The following is a 24,685-nucleotide window of genomic DNA, read 5'->3' on the forward strand; positions in this document are numbered from 1 at the left end:
TTTATAAACGTTAATATTGTCAAACAGTCAAAATTTTTAAGAAAAATGCTAATTTAAGTTTTAAAGTTCAATTTAATTTTAAGAATTTTGTAAAAGCATTTGCTGATAGTGATAATTACTGTTTTTAACAACACTCTGCTTTTAGGATGTACTTAGAATCAAAGACATTTATTTTGTAGGTTTCTCAGGAGGATTATCTACCAGATTTTATTCATGAATACTGGATTAATAGAAGTCAACTAATCTTTGATAAAGTAAGTCAAGCAAAAAGCAAATCGAAGCAACTAGAATCGTCAAAAAATATATCGTTAAATTAGAATTCATAAAACTAAAAGATTTATAGAGATCGTTTTTAAGATTGTACTCAGTAAAGAAGTAGTATGTGATTAGATAAAAAGCATAGCTTCCAAAAACAAAAAATATTGAATAGAATGTATTAGCATAAGAAAATGTGAATATTTTTAAGTTCGAAACCAAAACACTTAATCCATAAGAAACCATACCAGTCACAGCATAAAAGCTGTATGAGTTGCTTTCTTCATTTAAGTTCCTGTTCTCAAGTGTAGCGAAGGTAAAATACATAAGAATGAATGATTAAAAGCATCCATTAATGAGATTCATAATATATTTTTTAACATTAAAATGATTGTAACTCATACCAGGTAGGTATAAATCACTGCTATAAATTAAGTCTTCCTGTCTGTGTTCTCTGTCAATAATAGCATAAATAACAATAGGCAAAGCTGTATAGAATGTGTTGTATAATTAGTAAAGCCATGGATCATAAAACGAAACTCCACTAAACATATTATATAAAAGTCCATACCACCACTGAGGCACTACAAGCAAAACGTTTTTGTAAAAATTATAGAGAACCAATTCACTATTTTTTCTATAACATTCTCTCCCAAAATCATACAGCAAATAACGAAGCTACTTAAACTCAGAAATGCTAAAATCACTTGCTCTACTAGCTTAAGATCCTTCTACACCTTTGATACCAACACCTAAAATATAAATATAAATAATTAGCGTTTTTATTTTTGTAAATTGATTAAGCAGTTATAAATTATTTTAATTGAAATCTTTTTTTGATTCATTAGAATGTATTAAATAGAATCTTAGCCAAATAATAAACAGATTCTCAATATCAAATACTTTCAATGATTGAATTTTCACACTCATTTTCATCAATTTTTAAAAATTAAAATTCAATAAAATATTTTTTGTTTGTTTTTCTGCTATGAGTGAAATGAACGAACTATTAAAATTTATTTTTTATTTGATTAAAACAAAAAAAAAACTATATCTAATTTATTTGTTTTTATTTTGAATTGTTGCTTTTGATGATTAAAAATATATATTTATAGAGTGAGAAAAATAAAATTTAAATAGAAAAATGTTTATACCAACATGTGCTTGCAAAATCATATTGACATCATTAGCTCCATCTCCAATAGCAAGAGTAGGGTAATATTTAGTATTTTATCTGACCATTTACACAACAGCTTATTTTTACTTTGGTGAAAATCTGCATCCGATTACTGTTTCGGTTTTAAGACATAGCTTAACAAAAGCACTAGATAATTCTTTATTTTTTTCTATAAAATGGAATGTTTCTCCTTATATTATAACAGACTCTTTCTTTTTTTATCCAAAGCAATTTTATGTTTCAAGATCTTAATTGTATTATTCAATGCTTTTTCTTAGATCTTCTTCGTTGTTAAAGTCTAAATCTATTAAATGTGTGTCTTAATCTATAATTTTACTAGATAAACTAATGTTTATAGCTGTTTCCTTTTTATCTCCAGTTAAAACCCAAAATTTAATTCCTGACTATCTAAATTGGTAAATTGTAGGCCCAACATCATCTTAAAGCTTGTCTTCTATAGCAGTACATCCTAACAACTTCAAGTCTTTCTCAATCAAAAGCCTGATTTTTTCCATTTTTTATTCTCTGTCAACCAACTCTTTTTTAGCATTATTGTATTACTATTCCCATTAGTTATAAAAATCGTTGTTGATAGCTCTCTTGGCCAAATACAACGTTCTAAGTCCTTGAGTAGCATACTCGTGAGCTACTTTCTTAGTTTTCAGTAGCACTTCTCTTTCCCAGTTATCTGGTTCTCCCAATAAGCTCTCAATTATATTATCTGCTCCTTTCATGAACATTTCTATTTCATCTATTATTAATTTAATAAATCAATCATCAATTAAAATATTTAAAAATAAATAATTTCTTTTCACCATTTCCAAATAAATCAATTTAGAATTTTTTTTTTTAATTATAAATCAATTTTTCATTTAATTAAAATTTTTAAATAGAACAAGAACTTTAAAATAGGAAAATGATAGAAATTAAAATTTATTTTGTTTAATTTACTTTTTTAGCTTCTTGTGATTATTGTGAATCTCTTTCTAGTGCTATCAAACTCAAATACTTATAAGATCTCATAAACTTCATCTAAATGCTTTATGTTATTTCTTACATTGTAATATTCCTTATTGTGAATAGTTTCAGCACCCTTAAAAGTAAGTCCAGAAAATTTGGCAAAAGATACAAGAGCCAACTCATCAGGAGATGCAGCGTTATACGTAATTTCTTTAGTTTAATCATCTATGTCTGGAAGCTCAGCAATGACATTATGACAAATTGCTAAACAGTAAAGAGCATCCCACACTCTTTAATTATTTTACTAAAGCTAGATTTGGAAATTATAGTCTTCGAAATCTACATTTTTCTCTTTTTTTAGATTATTTGTGAATGTGCTTATCCTAGATATGCTGCTAATTTTAGGATTAGTACCTTAATTACTGCCACCATAGTTAATGCCTTCTACACAGATTGACTTGAATTCCATTTTATTTTATGTTAAGGTGCCTGTTTTATCAGAAAATATGTGATTTATCTGTCCTAGTTCTTCATTCAAACTACTGGATTAAACAGATACATTATAATAATATTTCTCATCTCTTTAAACCTAGAATCCCTAATAAAATTTAACCAATTCCAAAGTAACTAGCAGCGAAATAGGAATAAAATTAGTAAAAATTAAAACCCAAGTACCCCACTTAATAAAGATAAACTTAGTTATAGATATGTTTATTTCTGAGTCTTGATTTGAATCATGATGATAGAGATAGTCCATTTCATCCTTGCTATCTTTGAACATAAAATATGACAAATAAGCACTAAAAACGCATAATAGCATTTATATTAAAAACAAAACAATAATCAGCTTATTCATCTATCTTTCTAAACTGCTCAGTTTAGGACTTGGCTCTATTGAATTCATCATAACTTTTGTCTCAGGACCTGTGTAAATGACTAGTCCATAAACATATTCAGTATTTCTTAAATCACTACCCTTTAAAAGGACATTAGAGTTATTTAAAGAAACCTCAAATTTATCTTAATATTTAATCTTTCCATTAAATTGGTAAAGATATCTATTAGGTGCTTCATAAGTCACAGATATATTCTATTCTATGTCATCTATTGTTAATTCCTAAACTTCCTTAACACTTGTTTTTTATTTTAGATTAGTTTCACCATCTAAATTCATAGTCTCTACAAAACAAATGCCATTTTCATCACTTACTTTTAGTATTACAATATCAGCAGGTATTTATCTTTTATAATATAATAAATCAATTTATTTTCTAAAAATTAATTAATAAATAGTTTGCTTGCTTTTTATTTATTTTTTGTAATTTTATTTAATATAGAGGGAGAGCACTCACTTTTTATTCTTTATTCTTTATGATTTGCTTATTTAATCTTGATCCTTATTAAATAAAGATTTAAAAAAAAAATAACAACCCTCTTTTTATGATTTGAATACTATTCTAATATATTCACATATTTTAATTTAAATTTTCTATTTTTATTAAATATTTACTATGCTGAGTTAAAATTAGTTACTTATTTTTTTATGTTTAATGTTTTTTGCTGGATTAAAAGCAAGAAGTTTGAGTTATATTCAATATAACTAACTAATTCAATTATGTATTAGAAATTTATTTAATACAAATTATTAATTACTCTTTTCATTTTCCTTTTCTTACTTACTTACTCTTTTGCTTAGATTTGTTTTAAAAATTTATATCTGTTATTTATCAGTAACTATTAACTAATTATATGTTTGCTTATTTATTTATTATTTATCTATCTATCTTTCTAACTAACTGCTAAGAAAATATTCGAACTATACATTTTTTGATTAGCCTATATTTTCATTTTCTTTTATATGAAAAAATATCTATTGAATAAAAATAGAAACCCTTGATATATATGAGTCAAATATTTAAAAATTTTAACAAACTTTTGTTGTTTCATGTAAGTGACTCATGCAGAAGTTAAATTTCTATTGCAAATCTTTCTTTTTAATAATAATAATAAATTAGAAATGGTAAATATTTACTAGTTTTTTTCAATTTTAATCACGTGCCCAGGATAAATATCTTGACTTTAGGTTTAAATAACTTCTTATTTGTCAATTCTCTAAACAAATCCCTTGTTCTCTCTTCTATCTTACCTATGTCTTTTCATATCTTCAAGTAATTCTTTGAATGCTGAAACTCCCATTATGACTGAAAAAGGGAGAAACATGACAGGTTTTCCATCGCTAATAGAAATTGAAGGTATCATTTGCATTAATCCAATAATAAAGAAGTAGATATTAGCTAGCTTACTAAATTGATACTATAAAATTTTAGGAATGAAATTTAAAATTGTGTATTTGCTCGTTTAAATTTTATTGCTCTTTAAAACATAATCTGGAATAAATGCATAAAGCATTCTCTACTTTTTTAAATTATCGCCTCTAGCTCTTCTCTTAACGCAAAACCTATAAGTTTCATATTCTACATTATCATACTAAACTCTATTGTTGCTACTGCTGTTGAATGTCAGCAGTCTAGTCAGCATTTCTGACATTTCTATTTTATTTTTTCCGAATTTACAAGACTTTATTTACTACTAAATAATATCTTTAATTAATAAAGACCTTATTCTACTGCTTCTTGCTTAATTGCTTAATAGCAATTTTTTTGTTTGTTTGATTAGTTTATAAGATTATTTATAGACTACTAGTAAATTTTATTGGTTTGATTGATTGATTGATGGATGGATTAATAAATAAATAATTCAAAAATAATCGATTCTTTTCCAACTAATTGGTTTGTGAATTAATACAAAATCTATGAATCAATCTTTTTTTCTTTCATTCTTTCTTTCTCTCATTCTTTTTATAGATTGAACTTGAAATATTTAATAATATCATTATTTTTATGTTTTTATTGTATTTTTTAATGAACTTTGCAATTAATTTAGTAAAATCTAAATATAGCACAGACTAACATATAGTTTAATAATAATTCCTTAATGTTATTTTTATTATATATTAAATAGAGTAAACTTGCAAAATTCATGCTCAATTCTATTGAAATTTGACAACTATAATATTTAAAATTTTATTTTATTATTTAAAATATATTTTGATTTACAAGGGACCTTTATTTTAGAAAGCTTAATTTGGTGAAAACGATATGATTAGTAATACTTTAGAGATTTGAAATATATTCATTATTATCCAATTTTATTCATGAAAATAACAACATCTTTTTTGTTAATAGACCTACTGATAAAATTTATAAAACACAGAAAATAAATAATTGATGTGCATATTTTTTGGTAAGAAAATTTATTTTTTTTAGGATTTATAAACCAAAAAGCTTTTAATTTTATTTATAGAAGAATTAAAAGGCATATATAAATTAAAGTGTATTTGACACCACTGTGACTTTTTTATCTTTTTTATATATTAAAAAAAAAATTTTTCCTTCTTTATATTTTCCTTTTGGATATTACCCAAGATAGATTTAATTTTATATATAGTTCATATTAGGGTTAAATACAATAAATAAGTTTTACAGTAAAAAAAATCTAAATAATTATTAAATTTTTGATTATCATAATTTATTTAATTTCCTAATATTTTTTAATTTATTTAGTAAAACTATCAAGGTAAATAATTAATAAAGGTTTTTAATAACTTTAAAGTAAAAGCTTTATTGAAAAATAACTCCAAAGCTAAAATTAGTAAAGGATTTATTTATATTTTATTTTTAATATTATCTAAAGATATAAGAATTAATTTAGAAGAACTAATAACAAATAAAAAAATAATATTTAAACAAAAATAAAGTTAAAGAATTAATTAATTATTGTTCAAATAGTAAAATGATTTTCTTTTTTAATTAATAATCAAAGTTGATCACCATTAATAGATCCTGAAAATTTATAATAGTTATCTATTTTTTTTGATTTGCCACTAAGCTCAACTCTAACTTCTTTAGAAGAGCTTGAGGTTTCTGTGAAATCTCCACTTAATTTACTATAAATTTTGCTGTAAGAGTTAATGGACTAATCATACAAAAAATGTGAGAACCTTTAATATGACAAATCCAATAAAAATAATAAAGAACAAGCTAATAAAATAGTCATAACTATTCTAAGGTTTCCAAAAATTATAGTAAAGCTTTCCCAAAGAGGATTATTCTAAGCATATGTTGCATCTGTCATAATATAGTAGCTTAAAATATAAAAAGAAATACTCAAAAATATCCCAAGCACTGAAATGAACGAAAAAGTGTTAGAGAAAGTAATTATCTTTAAGTTTGCATAAAGGGTTATTATTGTGAAAGACACCATTCCAGTTAAAGAAAGTGATGATTATTATCCATTTTAGTCTAACATTGTATTTTCTAAACAGTAAAATGATAAAATTATTATAATAAAACTTTAAAGAAGGCCATTAATTAATGTCTTTATAAATATTTGTGTATTAAACAATTCAAACTTCATTCCTTTTATAATTAAAAATTTTTTTTAATTTAAAATAAATTGAAAATTTTCTTATTTTCTTTTATTTCAAGCAAAAATGTTTGCCATATTTTATTCATTTTAAAGGATTAGTCTACTCTTTATTTTTTAAAGTAACTTACATTAGGACAAAAAAACAAACAATAAATTTTAATTATCCCATTGTTTAAATTAAATTTAGAAAATCGTTAAATATTTTTGTTGTTTTTTCTATTACAATGCTTAAAAGATATGCTTCAAAATATTAATTAAATTTAAAAATAAAAATAAAAACCTTATTTGTAAAAGTTAGAATTGGAGAGTAATGTCCTCTTTGAATATTCCCTATCAGTCAAAGCATAAATTACAATAGGAAGAGCAGTAAAAATGGTATTAAAAAGTTGATAAATCCATGGATCATACAAATTTGTTCCACTGAATAAACTTAATATAGCTCCAAACCAGAATTGAGGTAAGACTAATAAAAGATTTTTAAAGAAATTAAAGAGGACTAATTCACTATTTTTTCTATAGCATTCTCTACCATAGTCAAAAAGTAACTCTTTAAGTTATTTGAATTCATTTACACTAAAATCACTTGCTCTACTAGCCTGAGACCCTTCAACACCTTTAACACCAACACCTAATTAATAAGTATTTAAATCATTAACAATAAAACTAATAGTAAAATGAGGATATAAAATTAATATAATGATTAAAGCATTATTTACCAACATGTGCTTCTAAGATCATGTTCACATCGTTTGCTCCATCACCAATTGCGAGGGTTGGTTTTCTTTTTGTATGTTTTTTTACTAGCGAAACTGCGTGTTTCTTTTAACTAGGAGTAAATCTGCAGCCTATAACGCTTTATACCATCATGGAAAGTTATACAAATTAATAAGAAACTTCCTGATCTGTTTCTATGGTATGGAATGACTCTCCACTTATTATCAATGAATACTTAACATGCTAATTATCTTAAACGCTCTAAAAATAGTATCTAATTTTTTGTTTTATTAATTATAAATTCTTGTCATCTATATCTATTATTTAAGTATCTGAGTCTATAATTTATGCAGAATGACTGATATTTATTGCTGTTTCCTTTTTGTCTCCAGTTAAAACCCAAAACTTTATTCCTGAATTTAAAATAATTTTAAAATTAGGTATTAAATTTTTTTCTTGACATTTTTAAACCAAATTTATGAATTAAAAAGCTTTTCTATTAATTTCTAAATATTTTGAATGAAAACAAAGAATCAGATAAAATTCATTTTTTTTATTGAACTTAAAATTATTTATTTATTTAAATAATTTTTTTTTAATTTGAAAATTATTTCAAAGATTTTTTCATTAAAACTTAATTTGGAAGTTTGAAATAAATTAAACTGACCTGCATCTCTTATTGATTGTATTGTGTTTCCAACTTCATCTTGCAATTTATCTTCTACAGCTGTTACTCCTAAGAAATTTAAATCTTTTTCCATAGAGTCTTATAGCTTTTCTACTTGTTCATCTCTATTTTAAAGGGATCTCTCTGCTTCACTATATTTTTCACTCCATTGATTATATTCTTGTTCAGATAAATCTTTTTTTGCCAAAAATAAAGTTCTCAAACCTTGATTTGCATATTAATTTGTAACTGATTTAGAAACTGATAGATTTTGTTATTAAAACTCATATTCACTTAATCTTTATTCAATTATTGAGTCAGCTCCTTTGCAATAAAGCTAAATTTATCCTATTTAAATTGAAATGATATAAATTTTTTTTAAAATTAAATTTTAATGAAAGATAAACTTGAATTTTCTTTAAAATTTTAACAATGATTGAAATAATTTTTGAATAAAAATTTACCTTAAGAATTTTTTACTATAATACTAACTCTCTTTCTAAAACTGTTAAATTCAAAGAATTTTAAGACTTCGTATTCAAATATTTAGTTTTGATGCTTAATAATATAATATTCTTTTCCATTTTCCTTCTTGCTACCTTTAAAAATGTATCCAGCAAGCTTAGCAAAAGAAATAAGTGCTAGTTCGTCTGGAGAAGATGCGCTGTAGTGAACATCATCGGAAAGCATAGGATTATTGGAATGGTCCTTTTCAACTACTACATTATGACATAAAAAAATACAGTGTAGTAAATCAATTGTTTTTTAATCCTTTGATTCAACAAGCTTAAAAAATTCATAGTCATCAAAATCTACATAATCAACTTTTTTTTTGTTTTCTTAGTTTGGCACACTACTTCTTTTGTAAAGTTAATTTGGTATTTCTAAATTGCTTCCATAATTGACACCATTAACACAAACATTCTTAAATTCCATCCTATTCAATGTCAAAGTGCCTGTCTTATCAGAAAATATATGATTTATTTGTCCTAATTCTTCATTTAAGCTGCTTGATTGTACTGAAATATTTCCTTATCCTTCTTCTCTCATTAAATTATATCCTTAGTAAAACTTAACAACTTCCAAAGTAACTAACAAAGAAATAGGAATAAAATTAGTAAAAATAAGCATCCATGTTCCCATACTAATCAGCACAGTAAGTATTGTATCTTGCTGAATATGTTCTTAATCTTTTTCTAAGTAATTCAATTATCCACTATCCTATTTTCATTAATTATTTAAAAATAAATTAATCAAGTCTATTCCATTTTAATCAAAAAAATAAACAAATTCATTACAAAAAAAGAGAGTTTTTAATTATTTATTTTAAACAAAAACTCAATAAATTATTTTAATATTTTGAAGAAAATCAATTTTAAAGTCAATAATTAAATCAGAATAATATTTTATTTAAATTGAATTTCTTTTGAACCAAGAAAAACACAAATTTAAATAAAAAAAATAAATTAATTTATTAAAAAGTTGAATAAAATTTAGATTAAAATAATTAATTAATTACATTCATATTTTTGGTTAAAAAGTAATTTATTGAAGCTGAGGTGAAGCATGTCAATATTTGAACAGTAAAAAGGATGACGATTAGTTTGTTCATGGTCTTTTCTAAGCTGCTTAATTTGGGAGCAGGCTCAGAAGAGTTCATCATGATCTTAGTCTCATGGCCAGTGTAAATGACTAAACCATAGACAAACTCAGTATTTTTTAAAGAACTACCCTTAAGAAGCACATTTATACCTTTAATTGAAATATTGAACCTTCCGTCATAAGCCATAGCTCCATTAAAGTTATATAAATACTTATTGGGAGCTTCGTATTGGACCTCGATATTAGAAAAGTTTTCCCATGAAAGCAGCTGGACTTCAATTGGAGCTAGTCTTAACTTTAGATTAGATTCTCCGTCTAAATTCATAGTTTCAATATAGCAAACTCCACTTTCTTCGCTGGACTGTAAAAGGATAACATCAGCAGGTATTTACCTAAATGTATAAATAAATAAATTTATTTATTTAAAAACAATAAGTTCTACTTAAATTTGATTAAAAGAAGAAAATTAATGGATTAATTAATTAATTAATTAAATAGATAGATAGATATTTATTTAATCTTCTTTTGATAAAAATCAAAATTTAAAAAAAATTTCTATCTTAAATTAAAAGTCGAGTTAGTTAGTGAGTAATTGACTGACTGACTATATAGAATAATAATATATTTAGAATATTTAAACTTTATAAATTAAATATTCTAAAATATATTTTAACTAACTAACAATATAACTAGCTAGTTTAATATCTTAAACTTATTCCTTTTTATCAAAACTTTTATGTTTTTTGCTTGCTTTTTTACTTTTCTTTTTTATTTTTTTATCTTCATTTATTGGTCTTTAAAATATTGAAATAATGCTTTAAATATACTATTAATGCTTATCGAAAGAGTTTTTTAATTCTTCACTCAACTTAAATAATAAATTTGTAAATTCAAAGTTTAATGAAAATCATTTTGGTCAAAGATAAAAAGATGATATTATCTTTTAACGCAAATAGCTGGATAGCTGCTATACTTGGTTTTTATACTAGATATTAATTTGGATCATTTTAATAGAAAAATTACTCGTTTTTCATAATTTTGATAACATGACCAGGATGGAGCTGGTGACTGTGAACTTAACTGAGATTTTGACCTTCTCTTTAAATAACAAGATGGGAGTTTTCTAAGTTATCCTAATCTTTACGCTTTTTGTCTTCAAATATCTCTTTAAGAGCCGATATAAATAGTATTACGCTAAATGGCAAGAACATGATTGGCTTGCCATCACTCATTGAAATGGTTGTAATGCATTACATAAGACCTATAATCAAAAAATATACATTGGCTAACTTACTGAACTAATATATTAGCATTTTTGGTAGAAAAGTTATAATCGTGTATTTGCTTGTTGAAACTTTATTTGAAACTAAATCATAATCAGGTATCAAAGGATAGATTGTCCTAGTTTTTCTCAATTTGTAACCTTTTTTGTGCTTTTTAAAAAAACAAAATTTGCTATCATACTCAGCATTGTCATATTTCTACTTCATGTAGTCCATGTTTGATGAACTATTTTTTTTACGTTGCATAAAGCTATTAAGTAAAATAATGGGCCTAAAACAGCTGTAAAACAATTATTACTTGCTTATTTTTGCTTACTTTTAATAATCTAAAAACAATGCAGTATATTTTATATTAATAAATATTAATTTCTTAATCAATATTATTTGTGATTTTTTGTTACCAGTTCAGCTTAAACTGAATCTTTTTATCTTTTTCTTACTTTCTTTTAGAAAATTTAAATTACTATTTGGGTTCTCTCCATTTTGTTACAAGTATTAATTATATTTAATTTAAATGATAAATTTTTATATTCCCTATTAATTTCAATTATTATTTATATTTATTTATACATACACACACACATTGAACTCTCACATTTTTAGTTTATATTTTTATGTTTTGTTTACATTTTCACTAATAGTAGAAGTTCTAAGTATAAGAAACGAGTTAATCGATCCAAAACATCTCTTTTACAAAGTTTTGCTTTATTTAATATTATATTTTATTTATTTTTTATTTTTTTAAAGTATTTTGAATCATTCTTAATACTTATAAATAGGTTTTAATCAAAAATTATTAAAAACTAAATTCTATCATAAAATTTAAATTATTTTATCATTTATTATGATAAATTGGTAAAAATTTTGTTATTTTTTAATCTTTTACATAAATTAACATAATTAATTTTAAAGATTGAGTTTAAGATATTAGTCAATTAATAATAATAATTGTTATGCTTATAATATTATTTTTTAAGTTTAAAATTTATACATTTATTTGAAATATCATAAAATTGCCTTTACATTTGATATGTCATGTTAATTATCAATTTTAATATTCTTTATATATTTGAAATTTGAAAGAAAGTAAATACCCTATTTTTTTATTTTTAATTACTTAATTTATTGATTAAAAATAATCATTAAGTATTTTGCATTTTTTAATAAATATGCAAAACCTCACTGATTCATTTACTCAGCTACTATAAGGTATTAAGGTAAATATGGTAAAACAAGTAGATATTTATTTAAGTATTTTTCAAGCCAATTTTTTTTTCTGAGTTTAAGAATTATTAGAAAAGTTTGACATTTATTTATTTTTTTTAAGGTTAAAAATAATTGTTAAGTTTTTTATAAAATAAAAATATGCAACAAATAGAAAATCAAATACAAATACCAAAAGATAAATATCCAGTATGACCTTTGATTTCTTTGGGTCCACTTGAATATACTACTTTAGTTATTTATGGTCTAATAAATTATGGGATAGGTTTGGAGCCATTTTAATTGTTTTATTATTTGTTTCTTTTATCTTTCTTATTGTTTTTATTTTGCTTTCCTTTTTTATTTGCTTGATCAGCCTCTTCTTGGCTTTCTTCTTCATCTTCTCCTTGTTCATCATCTTGATTGTTTTCTTCATCATTATTTTCATTTTCATCTTCTGCTGCTATTTATTATTGCTAATCTTCCTAAATATTTTCTTACTCTTGAGCATTGTCTCCAACTTCGTCTCTCTTTCTTTTGTTATTGATAAAATTAGGGTTCAAAACTTAGAAGGCACTCTAAAATGTTCTCTCTCTTCTTTCAAAAGGTCTTTAAATGACTTCGATAGTGACAATTTAAACGAATTTCTAGATTCTCATTTCTTCACAATTCTTCATTACCTATTCAATGCAAGGAGAAAAGCAGCAAAGTCTGCCACCTTTTTTAAGCACTTGCTTAGCATGAGTAATAGCCTCATAAGGTCTAGGCAAATCCAAAAATACAGCATCAGCACTGTGTTCTTTAAGATTGTAAACTCTTTCGCCGGGAATAGGCATGAAGCCATTTGATAGAACATCTCTCCAGATAACATCAAAATTTTTCAATCCTTGTGCAGCTAAAACTTCAGCACCATTTTTAGCTCTAGCTTCGTTGAATTCAAAAGTGTATAAATGACCTTCGTCTTAGATAGTTCTTGCAATAGATGAACTGAGACTAGCACTACCAGTACCTATTTAATTAGTAATAAATAAATAAATAAATGAATTTAAACATAAATTGGCATATTTGAATTAATATTTATTTAGAATTGTTTTGGCTAATTGTTAGTAAGAACTTCTACCTGATTCGACGACTATTGAACCTGGTTAAATATTCATCTTAGAAATGACATAAGAAATATCAGCCTAATATAAAATTTAAGTCAAATGAGATAGAGTATCAGTGATTAAAACAGGATCAGGTCTAAGTAAATAAATAAAAGCATTCTTCTTCAAGTTAAAAATCTATGATTAAAAATAAAGCAATTAATTTATAAATAAATTATAAATTAGACATTCTTGTTAAATAAAAACAGGCATATTTAAAATATGTTTTAATGTATGAAGTAATTTGATTCTTTACCTTTTGACCAAATTGCTTTCCTACTACTTCAGAATGTCCAAAGTAGCCAAATCTGTTTTAAAAGAATCCATTTTCAACGATTGTTTACATTTTCATGCTATTTACACTTTCATAAAAAACAACTTAATCTCCATATTTAATTGTGTTTGAAAGCAGTTGCTATTGGTTATCGCTCTATTTAACTTCTTCATTTGCAACTTAATTTGCTGACTATTAACTTTGCTCATTTTAATTTTTAACTTATTGCTCGGTTTCAGCATTCTAAGCTTAAATCTCTCCTTCCATCTTTATTAATATGTCTTTTTCTGTATTTAATTAATTAGACTTTTAGCACAAAAAAGATATTGAAATAATATTAATAAATTTTTTATTTTTAATCTTCGTTCCTCAAAGATTATTTATATATAAAACAAGCAAGCAAGCAAGAAAGCAAAAATCAAAATTTTAATAAATTGTGAATATAATAATTTACATTCAATTTATTAATGAATCAAAAATAATAAATAAACTTCTAGATGCTCTTAACTCTCTCTTTCTCTCACTAAATCTTATTTTTTTGTTTGTTTATTTATTTATTTAAAAAGAAATCAATTATTGTCATGCTCATTTATAATAAAAATATCGTTAATTAATTAGAATATTTATAATATTTTATTTTATCTTAATAAAAATGAAATAAAGTAAATAATATAAACATTTAATAAGAATTCCTAATTAATTAAAAAAATAACCTTTAATTAGATTTTTTTAAACTCGTTTAAATTGAAACACCAAAATCAATCCATCAACCAATAAATAAATAAATCAAAACACACTGAAAAATTTCTTTACTAAATTTATTTATTTGATAATCTATTTACTGTGGATTTCAAAATAATTTAAAAATGGAAATTTTATTGAAGAATAAATTAGACAGACAAGATATATAATTTATTTATAAATCAATTGATATTACAGATTGATAATATTTATTTTTTTTTAATTGATTTTAAATATCAGAACTATTTAAAAGGAGGTTTATTAACAATAAAGTAAGATAATAGATAGATAGGAGATATAATTCAACTAACAATATTCGCATATACAAACAAGCAAGCAAGCAAAAAATCAAATAACAAATAAATAAATAAATTAATAAATCAATCATTCTTACATAAATACAATCTATAATATATTTTTTATTCATAGATATATAATAAATAATACAACAATAACAAACAAATAATAAATTATTCTATATTTTAGATATGAGTTAGCTTTAGATTAAGAAGAATACAAAGACACTTTCTTTAAGTTAGGCGAGAACTGAACACAAATCTTAAGGGTAGCATCAATTTAATAAACAAAATTTGAAGGAAAATTTGGAGCAGCCTTCATAATCATAATAGCCTCAAACTCTGCATCAACATCATATTTAAAATTAAAATCAAGTTTAAAGTTAGCAAATTCATTAGAATTAGCATCAAATACTTGGTGCATCTAATAGAAAATTAGTACCTAAAGTGCCCCAAGAAACAGTTCAAAATTTAAAAGCTAATGTAGGCAGATTGACCATTTTTAAGAAAAAGATATACAAAAGTGAAACTTAGAATAGTGCAAATAATTTAATTTCACATCTCAAGATAGTGAAAAAGCAAAAGCAATTAAGTCGCAGTATCTTCGATAGCACAAATAAACACACACTTTCTATTTAAGATAAAATTAAAGAGCACATTAGGCCTCTCAACCCTAACTAATTTGTGAAATCAGAACAAGGAAAGTGGGTTAAAGTAGCTCAATAACCAAAGAAAAAAATATTTTTATCTAGCGTTAATTAAGGTAATGAAGTCTCTTAAAATAGTTCATAGTTGACTATAAAAGACAGGTAAGCTGATAGCAGCTCTGTTTAAGCTATGGGAAAAAGTACTTAGCTAAAAAGCGAAAATTATATTCATAATAGCATTATGGCTGATGAAGCAGAAGAATTTAGCAGCAAGCATCAGTAAAATTATTAAGGCGACGCCTAAATCCTTGATGAGGAAGAAGAATATTTAGAATAATACAACAACAATGAAATGCACTCATATAGCCATAATGATTTAGCTCACCATCGAGAGGAGCACTTGTCTGTCGAAAGAAATAAACATTAAGATTCTTTTTAAGAATCACACTGTGCATATTTACAAAATGTGCCATTAAAATTTAAAGCAGACGATATTTTAAATTTAGTTAAACAGGAGAAACAAAATATTCTTTATATTGAATAGCATGTAAGCTTTTTATTATATTTTTTAAAAAATGATCACAAATTAGTCATTTGCTTTTAAATAAATATTTTTGATAGATAAAAAATATAAAAAATACTAATTTAATTATTTAAAAAAACATCAAAAAATCAACAATTAAAAAAGCTAAATTGATCAATTTATTTTACAAAAAAATTTATATCATTTGAGTTGTTTTTTTAGATGAAATTGTTTAAAAAATTATTTATTTTTAAAGAAAAAAAATTATTTATTAAATAGGATTAATAAGGCGACTGGCTCATTGGTGTGACTAACGAAGAATCTTCTTACAGAATTATTTCAAGTAAAATAGATAACATTCATCTATCATTTTAATTCAAAATTTAAAAGTGTGTAGAAGTGAAATTTTATATTGAAAATTTAAAGTAATTTAGAAAAAACTGGAAGGATATCAGATACAAGCACATCCTGCTACATTAGAAAACAAAAACGAAATTGAAAATTATGATGGAGAAATCCATCACCACTAATAACTGAAATAAAACGAGTAAAAAGGCACTGAAGTTTAGAATTAGCCAGCAAAAAAATAACAACAAGCTAGATAGCAGCATCATGAAGATTAAAATCACATTAGATCATAAAAAGCATTGATTTCATAGCATCTAAAAGCGAATGATAACAAATAAGCATAAAATAATAACAGCAGCAACATCAGATAGAACTAGCAAAAATTAACACCTTAATCAAAAATCCAAAGCTTTTAAGAATAAAGCCACTACAGCAATAATCAAAGTAGTATCTCTTCAAATAGAAATTAAGAATTCTAATCACAATAAAGTCGCAGAGATTCTGGATTGTATTCAGATAAAATGAAATTAGAAGAAAACAACGAAGAATTCGACGAATATAAAGACGATAATAATAGAAATAGCCCTGCTAGGTCTTACTCTTTTTAAAAACAGAATCATCAAATATCAAATTAAGTTCAACAAAGTTAAATGCAGAATTAGCAGAAAGAAAACATAAATAGATATAGTAATATAAAAAGAAACAGCAGGAATATCCAAGAAAATGAACATCAATATTAAGTAGAAGAAGAATAAGAAGAAGAAGAAGTCAACGATGATCAAGATGATATTCATAATTAAACTCATAATGATGATAATTACTACAAAAATACACCCAGCAAAAAATCAGCTGCTGCAATCGATGATGAAAAGCATCCCTCAAAGTATCGTAGAGATAACTCACACTCATCCCAAAGGTCTAGAAGCTCTAATAGAAGAGATAACCTATCAAGTGAAGAGAGGGATCACAATAAATATAGAAATAGCCACAATAATAGAAACTAATCACCTAGGAAGTTAGGAAAAACTATTGAAAAACATAACAAAAATTCTACAAGGAGAAGTAAAGAATATGAATACAACAGTAAATAAAGAAACAGAGATTCTTCATCTGACAATGAAAGAAACAGTAAATAAAGAAATAGAAATAATAGTGATTAGTATAAAAATCAGAGAAACGATGATAATAGTCATAGATACAATAGATATTCTAATGAAAGATAAAATAACAGTAATAATAGCAATAACAACAATAGCAGTAATAGACACTCTCCTGAAAGGAGACCTTAGAAGTATGGTAGAAATTAAAGTGATTATAATGAAGATCGTGGTGACAGGTACAGAAAGGAAAATAAATACAGAGAATCAGATAGTTAGCGCCACTAGCATTAGTATTAAAATTAGCACAATAATCATAACTCCCATCAATACTACCATAATCATCACCACAGAGATTCTCAGCATTAATCTCACTACAAATCGAATTAGTACTAAAATAACAGCAAGTAAAGGTCAGACAATTACTCAAGTAGAAGATGAAAAAAAAATAAAACTAAGAAATGAATAAATGATTGAATCAATCTAAACAATTTAATAAACGAATAAATTGACCAATTAATAAATAAATAAATGATAAAAATTTAAAATATGTAAAAAATAAATAACTTTCTTTATTCAATTATTATTAAGTTTACAACTTATTTAATTTCAAATTAATTTATATATATATATATGATTTCTTAGTTTGTTTTTATTTCTATCAAATATTTCTTTAATTAATAAGATATTTTTCATACTCATTAAAAAAACATTCAATAAAAATTAGTAAGAAATTTACTAATTAATTAACTTAATTAATTGCATTATAAGATATTGGTAATTAATTAATTATGAAGGCTTATTTTTCAACTATATCACCATAGAAATTTTAGACATGAATCTCATTATAAATTGAAGTAATATTTAAAAAAAATAAGTTAATATCAAATGATTACTCAAGCAAAAGATGAAAATGAATGAATTATATAACAAATGAGTAAGTTGAAAATATTTTTTTTTGTATGAATTTATTAATATTAATAATTTAAATTTCAAATGTCTAAAAATAATTTTATTCCATTCTTATAATGTTTACAACTTATTTATTTGACTTAAAACTAATATTTATTTGATTTCTTATTTTGTTTTTTTTTCTTTCTATTTAGTCTTATTTTAGTTATTAAGATATTTATCATATTCTTTATTTAGTCATTAATTCACTCTAATATCAATTTTACTTATTCAGATAATTGCTTTTATTAAAAAAAATAAATATTTAATTAACTATAATTTATATTATTTTGCTAATAGATATATAAACAGCAATTAAAGATAGTGTTTCTCATAATAATTAATGCAATTACTAACAAATATTTAATTTGTAGCTAATTTTTTCTATACTTCTTCTCTTATTTTAATTTAACAAAAAAAATGATAGAAATAAATAAGTTCCGATTTTAATTGGCTGACTAATTCATTAATGAAAAGTATATTTATTTATTTTTAAAATAAAATTTTTAATTTAACACAATTTATAATGAAAATATGAACTTTTAAAAAACAATAATGTAGCAGATATGCAATTACATATCTCCTCTATTTATTTTCAAAGTTTTTTAATTGATATTTAATTTCATTTTACTCAAATTGATTCTAAGCTTATTACTTACTTAACTTTTTAAATCAAATTAACAAAATAAAATACAATATACTTTTAAAATCTTTCTCTTATTAACAAGTTAGATTTACTTGTTCATTAAGAAATGAATGAATAAATAATTTATTTAAATTTAATAAGCAAATGATTCTATTTAAGTGATTCTTTGTCATTTATTAGAACCAAAATTATTGACATTAACGAATTAATTTTGAATGAATGTCTTAAAAACTAGATAGAATTTTTTTGAATCTTAAAAAAAATAAACTAAAATTCTTGAAAGAGTAAATAATATTTTAGTAAATTAATACCAATAACAGATAACTTTATTCATAAATGAATTAATTAATTCAGGAAAAGGATAAAGCTTTGAAATGCACTAAACATAAAAAGAAATAAATTGAACTGATTCAAGTGATCAACACTGAACGTGAGAATCCAAATAAATCTTTTTTCTACTGCACGAGCTGCATTTTAGAAGATAAATCTTTTGATAATTCTAAATATCTGCAATTAGACGATATTGTAGATGAAGGTGACAAAAGTGTTATCAACAGATGGCCACCTATAAATGACTACTAAATAATTGAATAGCTTATAGATTTATGCATAAGGGAAGATGATACTGTGAACATACAAAGAAAAATAGTAGATTTTTTTGATAAAATGAGACATGATATTCTTTGCAAACTAGAAATCATTCAGAAGAAAATGATTAATTAATCGCTTGAAAATCCATTGTCAAAATAGAAGATAGTTAAATAATATTAAGATATTTCAAATATCATTAATTTAAGATAACTGATTTTAAATCAGGAAGGTTAGAGTACAGAAGAGCTCTAAGAACGCTACAAGTAGCTTGTAAAAGAAATGGAGTTGAAAAAAGATCAAAGTACTAATAATCTTGAGAGTCTTCTTAAACTTAGCTAAGATTTAAATATTAATTTTCAGCAAGCAGCTTAAATGAGGGATGAAATATTGTCTTAAATAGATCAAATTACCTTCTTTGATCAAAATTTTTATTCATCTTAATATTTATAAGCTAAAAAAAGCTCATGTGAGCAAATAGTAGATTAAATCTTAACTTTAGTTTCCAACAAAACAAATTTTTGCTCTGATACTTTTTTATCTTCTTTGAGAAAGCAGCTTCAATAAGCTAATCCTGATTTATTAACATCTATTTCTCACTAAATATTCTAAGGCAATAAATCACCGATAGATTTTGATAGGCTAAACGAAGAGCAGCTAGAATAAATAAGAAAGTATGTTCACCACTCAGTGAAATTAACTAAAGACAAAAATTATGAAAATCTAATTAAAGATTCAGCTTAAATTAAAAATTTTATATCCTTAATTACCTCAGGGTTATATTAATTTGATAATGACTAAAGACTACAGCTCAATTAATTCTTTATTGAAGTTTTTCCTTTTTTAAAGAAACTAAATTTAAACTCAAGAAATAGCAGCAACAGTTTTATAAACAATCAGCAGTTAAAACCTTAATAAAAAGATGCACGGGCTTCATTTAAATTTTGGTGAAATAAAATATTAAGATCATACTATATATATTTAATTTAAAATAATAAATACGATTAATTAAAAAACAATTAGCTTTTAAATAACAAGGAATCATAAAGCAAAAAATTAAAATTTGTATGGAAAAAATGACTTGTTTATGATATATTTCTTATGTATCTTAATTTAAATAATTTTTTACTATTTCTTATTGATAGAGTTTGTATTATTTATCCATTTTAATAGACACTTATCATGAATACGTTTTTTATTACTTATTGATAGCTATTTAATTTTAAAAATTTAATAAATATTTTAATAATTTTTATATCAAATTTCAAAATAAATTATTCAGATCAAATCCCGTATTTAATTATACTGTGAGAATCCTAACCCCTCAAATAACTTAAAAACTTCATCATCATGATATTGTACTATAAGTATTTATATTTAAATCTTTTTCTGAGAAATTATTTTAACCTTAACAAATCAATGACTTATTTAATGATCACTTATTAATAAAATCGGTAATGGACAAATTGTTGGCACAATATATTAATATATCAAAATATTTATGTTTTTTTATTGCTAATCCTGTAATATTTCATTTAATTTTTATGATTTTAAGCTAATTTTACATTTTCTATTTTTTAATTTTTTTATCAACCTATTTTTATTAAATTTTGAAAATAAAAATTTGTTAAAAATGTTTTTTTATATAAAGTTTTAAAAATTGCCCTCCAGGCGAAATGCTTGGAGGGCGGAAAATTAGACTTAATAGGTAGAATTTTTTCTTTCTACCCATTGGCCCATAAAGGCTCTGATTGTAAATTCTCTATTAATTCATTCACTACAATTTGAGTTGTACTTATTAAGGAAATTGCTATTATTAAAATAAATTAATTCGTATTTAATTAATTAAAATTTATGTTATTTTACAAAATAGATAAATAAATAAATAAATAAATAAATATATAAATAAATTGCAATAAAAGATAATATTCCTTGTAATAATGATTGAAATTACTAACTAATATTTTAATTTGTAGTGCATCTTTTCTTCTTCGTCTTTTTTTATTTTATTTTGAATTATTAAAATGATAGAATGAAGAGTGATTAATTAATAAATGAAAAGAATATTTATTTTTAAAATAAATATTTTAATTTAGAACAATTTTGAATGAAAATATTAATTGTTAAATAAAAATAATGTAGATATGCCTAATTAATTAATTATATATATATATACATACATATTCTATTTAATTTTTCTTGATTTCAAAATTTTAAATAATATTTAATTTCATCTTCCTTAAACTGATTCTAAGCTTATTACTTTTTTAACTTTTTTAAATTTGTTTAACAAAATAAATTTCAAAAGACTTTTAAATTCTGGATATTCTTTCTCTTATAAACAAGCTAGATTGCTTGTTCATTAGGAAATGAATAAATAATTTATTTAAATCTAATAAGCAAATGATTCTATTTAAGTGATTGCTTTACATTTATATTAATAATAATTATTAAAATACAGGAATTTATTTTGAGTGAATATCTGAAAAACTAGAATGTTTTGAATCTTTAAAAAAAATTAACTAAATTACTTGAAGGAGTAATTAATAATTTAGTAAGCTAATACCAATTGCAGATAACTTTCTTCATAAATGGATTAACTCATTCAGGATAAAGATAAAATTTTGAAATGCACAAAACATAAAAAGAAGTAAATTGAACTGATTCAAGTAATTGACACTTAAAACCAGAATCAAAACCAATCTTTTTTTTACTGCACGGGCTGCATTTTCGAAGATAAGTCTTTTGATAATTCTAATTATCTGCAATTAGACGATATTGTAGATGAAGGTCACAAAAGTGTAATTAAAAGATGGCCACCTATAAATGACTACAAAATAATTGAAAAGCTCTCTGATTTATGTCTATGGGGAGATGCTAATGTGGGCATACAAGAAAAAATAGTAGACTTCTTTGACAAACTGAGAAGGGAAATTCATTGCAAGCTAGAAATTATGCAAAAGAAAATGGTTGATTAGTCACTTGAAAATACATTCTCAAAGTAGAAGTTAGTGGAGTAATATTAAGATATTTCAAACATCATTGATTTAAGGAATCTGCTTTTAAATCAGGAAGGTTAGAGTACAGAAAAGGTCTAAGAACGCTATAAGGCGCTCGTAAGAGAAATGGAGTAGAAAAAAGATCAAAGTACTAGTCATCTTCAGAGTCTTCTTAATCTTAGCGAAATATTAGTGGCAAATATTAATTTTGAGCATGCTGCTTAAATGAGGCAAAAAATAATGTCTTAAATAGATGAAATTACTTTCTTCAATCAACACCTTGCTTAAAATAATTCTTTAGAAGCTAATAATAGCTCTTGTCAGTAAATAGTAGATTAAATCCTAACTTTAGTTTCCAACAAAACAAATTTTTGCTCTGATACTTTTTTATTATCTTTGAAAGAACAGCTTCAATAAGCGAATCCTTTGTTATTAACATCTATTTCTCGCTAAATATTCTAAGACAATAAATCACCGATAGATTTTTATAGGCTAAACGAAGAGCAGCTAGAATAAATAAGAGAGTATGTTCACCACTCAGTGAAATTAATTGAAGACAAAAATTATGAAAATCAAATTAAAGATTCAACTTAAATGAAAAATTTCACATCCTTAATTGCCTCAGAGTTAGATTTATTTGACGATGACTCAAGATTACAGCTCAATAAATTCTTTATTGAAGTTTTTCCTTTTTTAAAGAAAGTAAATTTAAACTCAAAATATAGCAGCAACAACATTCAGAACTTCCTGCCTTTAATTAATTTCAAGCAATTATATCCTTCCAATTTAGTTATCTAGAAGAATAGGGATAACTCTTCTACAATTACGAGTTAAACGAATGAATCCGCTTACTACTGCTTTTCAGACCTCATTTTAGATGCGAATAAGAAGTATGTTTTTAGGTTTTAAGTTAAAATGAAGAGTCCTATTAGCTTTGCTTTCATCGGGTTAACTAGATTGCATCCACAAGAATTAGCGCATAATCATCCTGTTTTAGATAATCTCAGTCTCATTTTAACTTATGAAAACTCTTTTATTAAAAAGCATGCAAATAGTGGTATTGACAACCAGTTAAAGGGTTCCAATTTTCAGTTTAAGTCTAACGAATTGTTGTTAGAATTAAGAGTAGACTTATCAAATAAAATTTTACAAATTTTAGATTTGCCTAATAAAGAAACTATGCTTGCTTTATCTCAGAATCTAGAATCTCTCCTTCTTTTGGAAAAAAATTTGGTTATATATGTCAGCCTTAGGGGAGAGTAATCCGAATGCAATCTATTAGAAGCAAAGCAAGTTCATTAATTTCTATGATTATTTTAATTAGTATTTTGCTGGAGATAGACTTATTAAAAAAGTAATCATCACTCCAAAAGCGATTTTTTTAAGTGAATATTCTTAATTAATAAAATTAAATATATTTTCAATGATTTATGAGAGGGGTTAAATAGAAGTGATCAAATAAATCTCCTAAGCCTGCAGCATATATAAAAAATACCGTCACATGATGATTTTTATTTTTTATTTTTTTAGACCCTGTTAATAATCTATTTTATTTGTAAAAGTTAAATTTTATATTACAAAATTAGTTTAAAAAAATAAGTAAAATAAATAATGAAAAGAAATTAATCATAATTATTTATTTTGTATTTTAAAGCAGCATTCATAATGCGGGCTTCTAAAAAAATATTAGAAATAAATATTAATTATATCTTTATATAAGCAAACAAAGCCAAATTATTTGTGTTAAATAATATATTGATCGATAGATATAATAATTGATATCAGCTCTTATTTTTTTTGATTTTCTATTTATATTTATTAATTTACTTGTTGCTAGAAAGCTTCAAAAACTATAATATCAAATCATTAAAAATATAATTTATGTACACATTGAATAAATATGTTATAATAAATTTATTACTTTTTATATTGACTTGTATACATACTTACTTATATTCCTTCTGTGATTTATTTAAAATGAATTTTATTTTCATGCAAAAAAAATATTTTCATCTAATTTTAGCATAAGAAAAGTTAAAAATACTCTATAAAAAAATAGCCTATTGAATTCAAAATTAAAA

General features: G+C 23.7%; 7 protein-coding genes across 7 annotated transcripts; 3 read left to right on the forward strand and 4 right to left on the reverse strand. All coding sequences in view use genetic code 6, as the record gives it.

Annotated features, from left to right (window-relative positions):
- Positions 1–27: 27 nt before the first annotated feature.
- Positions 28–4,939, reverse strand: TTHERM_00797960 (phospholipid-translocating P-type ATPase, flippase family protein; the record flags this gene model as incomplete). Its single annotated transcript, XM_001020380.1, has 4 exons — positions 28–1,007; positions 1,410–2,183; positions 2,384–3,633; positions 4,425–4,939. The coding sequence occupies 4 exons, from the start codon at positions 4,937–4,939 to the stop codon at positions 28–30; spliced, it is 3,519 nt and encodes a 1,172-aa protein (XP_001020380.1).
- Positions 4,940–6,268: 1,329 nt separating this feature from the next.
- TTHERM_00797970 (phospholipid-translocating P-type ATPase, flippase family protein) lies at positions 6,269–11,392 on the reverse strand (the record flags this gene model as incomplete). Its single annotated transcript, XM_001020381.2, has 7 exons — positions 6,269–6,870; positions 7,161–7,508; positions 7,597–8,007; positions 8,262–8,609; positions 8,726–9,482; positions 9,781–10,255; positions 10,887–11,392. The coding sequence occupies 7 exons, from the start codon at positions 11,390–11,392 to the stop codon at positions 6,269–6,271; spliced, it is 3,447 nt and encodes a 1,148-aa protein (XP_001020381.2).
- Positions 11,393–12,528: 1,136 nt separating this feature from the next.
- Positions 12,529–14,125, reverse strand: TTHERM_00797980 (tRNA methyltransferase complex GCD14 subunit; the record flags this gene model as incomplete). Its single annotated transcript, XM_001020382.4, has 3 exons — positions 13,751–14,125; positions 13,470–13,632; positions 12,529–13,358 (listed from the first exon to the last, which is right to left on the reverse strand). The coding sequence occupies exons 1-3, from the start codon at positions 14,033–14,035 to the stop codon at positions 12,529–12,531; spliced, it is 1,278 nt and encodes a 425-aa protein (XP_001020382.3). The 5' UTR covers positions 14,036–14,125.
- Positions 14,126–14,862: 737 nt separating this feature from the next.
- TTHERM_00797990 (hypothetical protein) lies at positions 14,863–17,861 on the forward strand (the record flags this gene model as incomplete). The annotated part of the gene is made up of 3 exons (XM_001020383.2): positions 14,863–15,999; positions 16,255–16,318; positions 16,402–17,861. The coding sequence occupies exons 1-3, from the start codon at positions 14,998–15,000 to the stop codon at positions 17,859–17,861; spliced, it is 2,526 nt and encodes an 841-aa protein (XP_001020383.2). The 5' UTR covers positions 14,863–14,997.
- A 1,492-nt stretch (positions 17,862–19,353) lies between these two features.
- Positions 19,354–20,556, forward strand: TTHERM_00798000 (zinc carboxypeptidase family protein; the record flags this gene model as incomplete). Its single annotated transcript, XM_001020384.3, has 1 exon — positions 19,354–20,556. The coding sequence occupies one exon, from the start codon at positions 19,354–19,356 to the stop codon at positions 20,554–20,556; it is 1,203 nt and encodes a 400-aa protein (XP_001020384.1).
- Positions 20,557–21,375: 819 nt separating this feature from the next.
- Positions 21,376–22,037, reverse strand: TTHERM_000798009 (transmembrane protein, putative; the record flags this gene model as incomplete). The annotated part of the gene is made up of 2 exons (XM_012798665.1): positions 21,376–21,415; positions 21,472–22,037. The coding sequence occupies 2 exons, from the start codon at positions 22,035–22,037 to the stop codon at positions 21,376–21,378; spliced, it is 606 nt and encodes a 201-aa protein (XP_012654119.1).
- Positions 22,038–22,196: 159 nt separating this feature from the next.
- Positions 22,197–23,915, forward strand: TTHERM_00798010 (zinc carboxypeptidase family protein; the record flags this gene model as incomplete). The annotated part of the gene is made up of 1 exon (XM_001020385.1): positions 22,197–23,915. One exon carries the CDS (start codon positions 22,197–22,199, stop codon positions 23,913–23,915), a length of 1,719 nt encoding a protein of 572 aa, XP_001020385.1.
- Positions 23,916–24,685: the final 770 nt, after the last annotated feature.

The sequence above is a fragment of the Tetrahymena thermophila genome (genome assembly GCF_000189635.1).
Source record: "Tetrahymena thermophila SB210 genomic scaffold scf_8254571, whole genome shotgun sequence".
Taxonomy (NCBI): Eukaryota; Ciliophora; class Oligohymenophorea; order Hymenostomatida; family Tetrahymenidae; genus Tetrahymena; species Tetrahymena thermophila.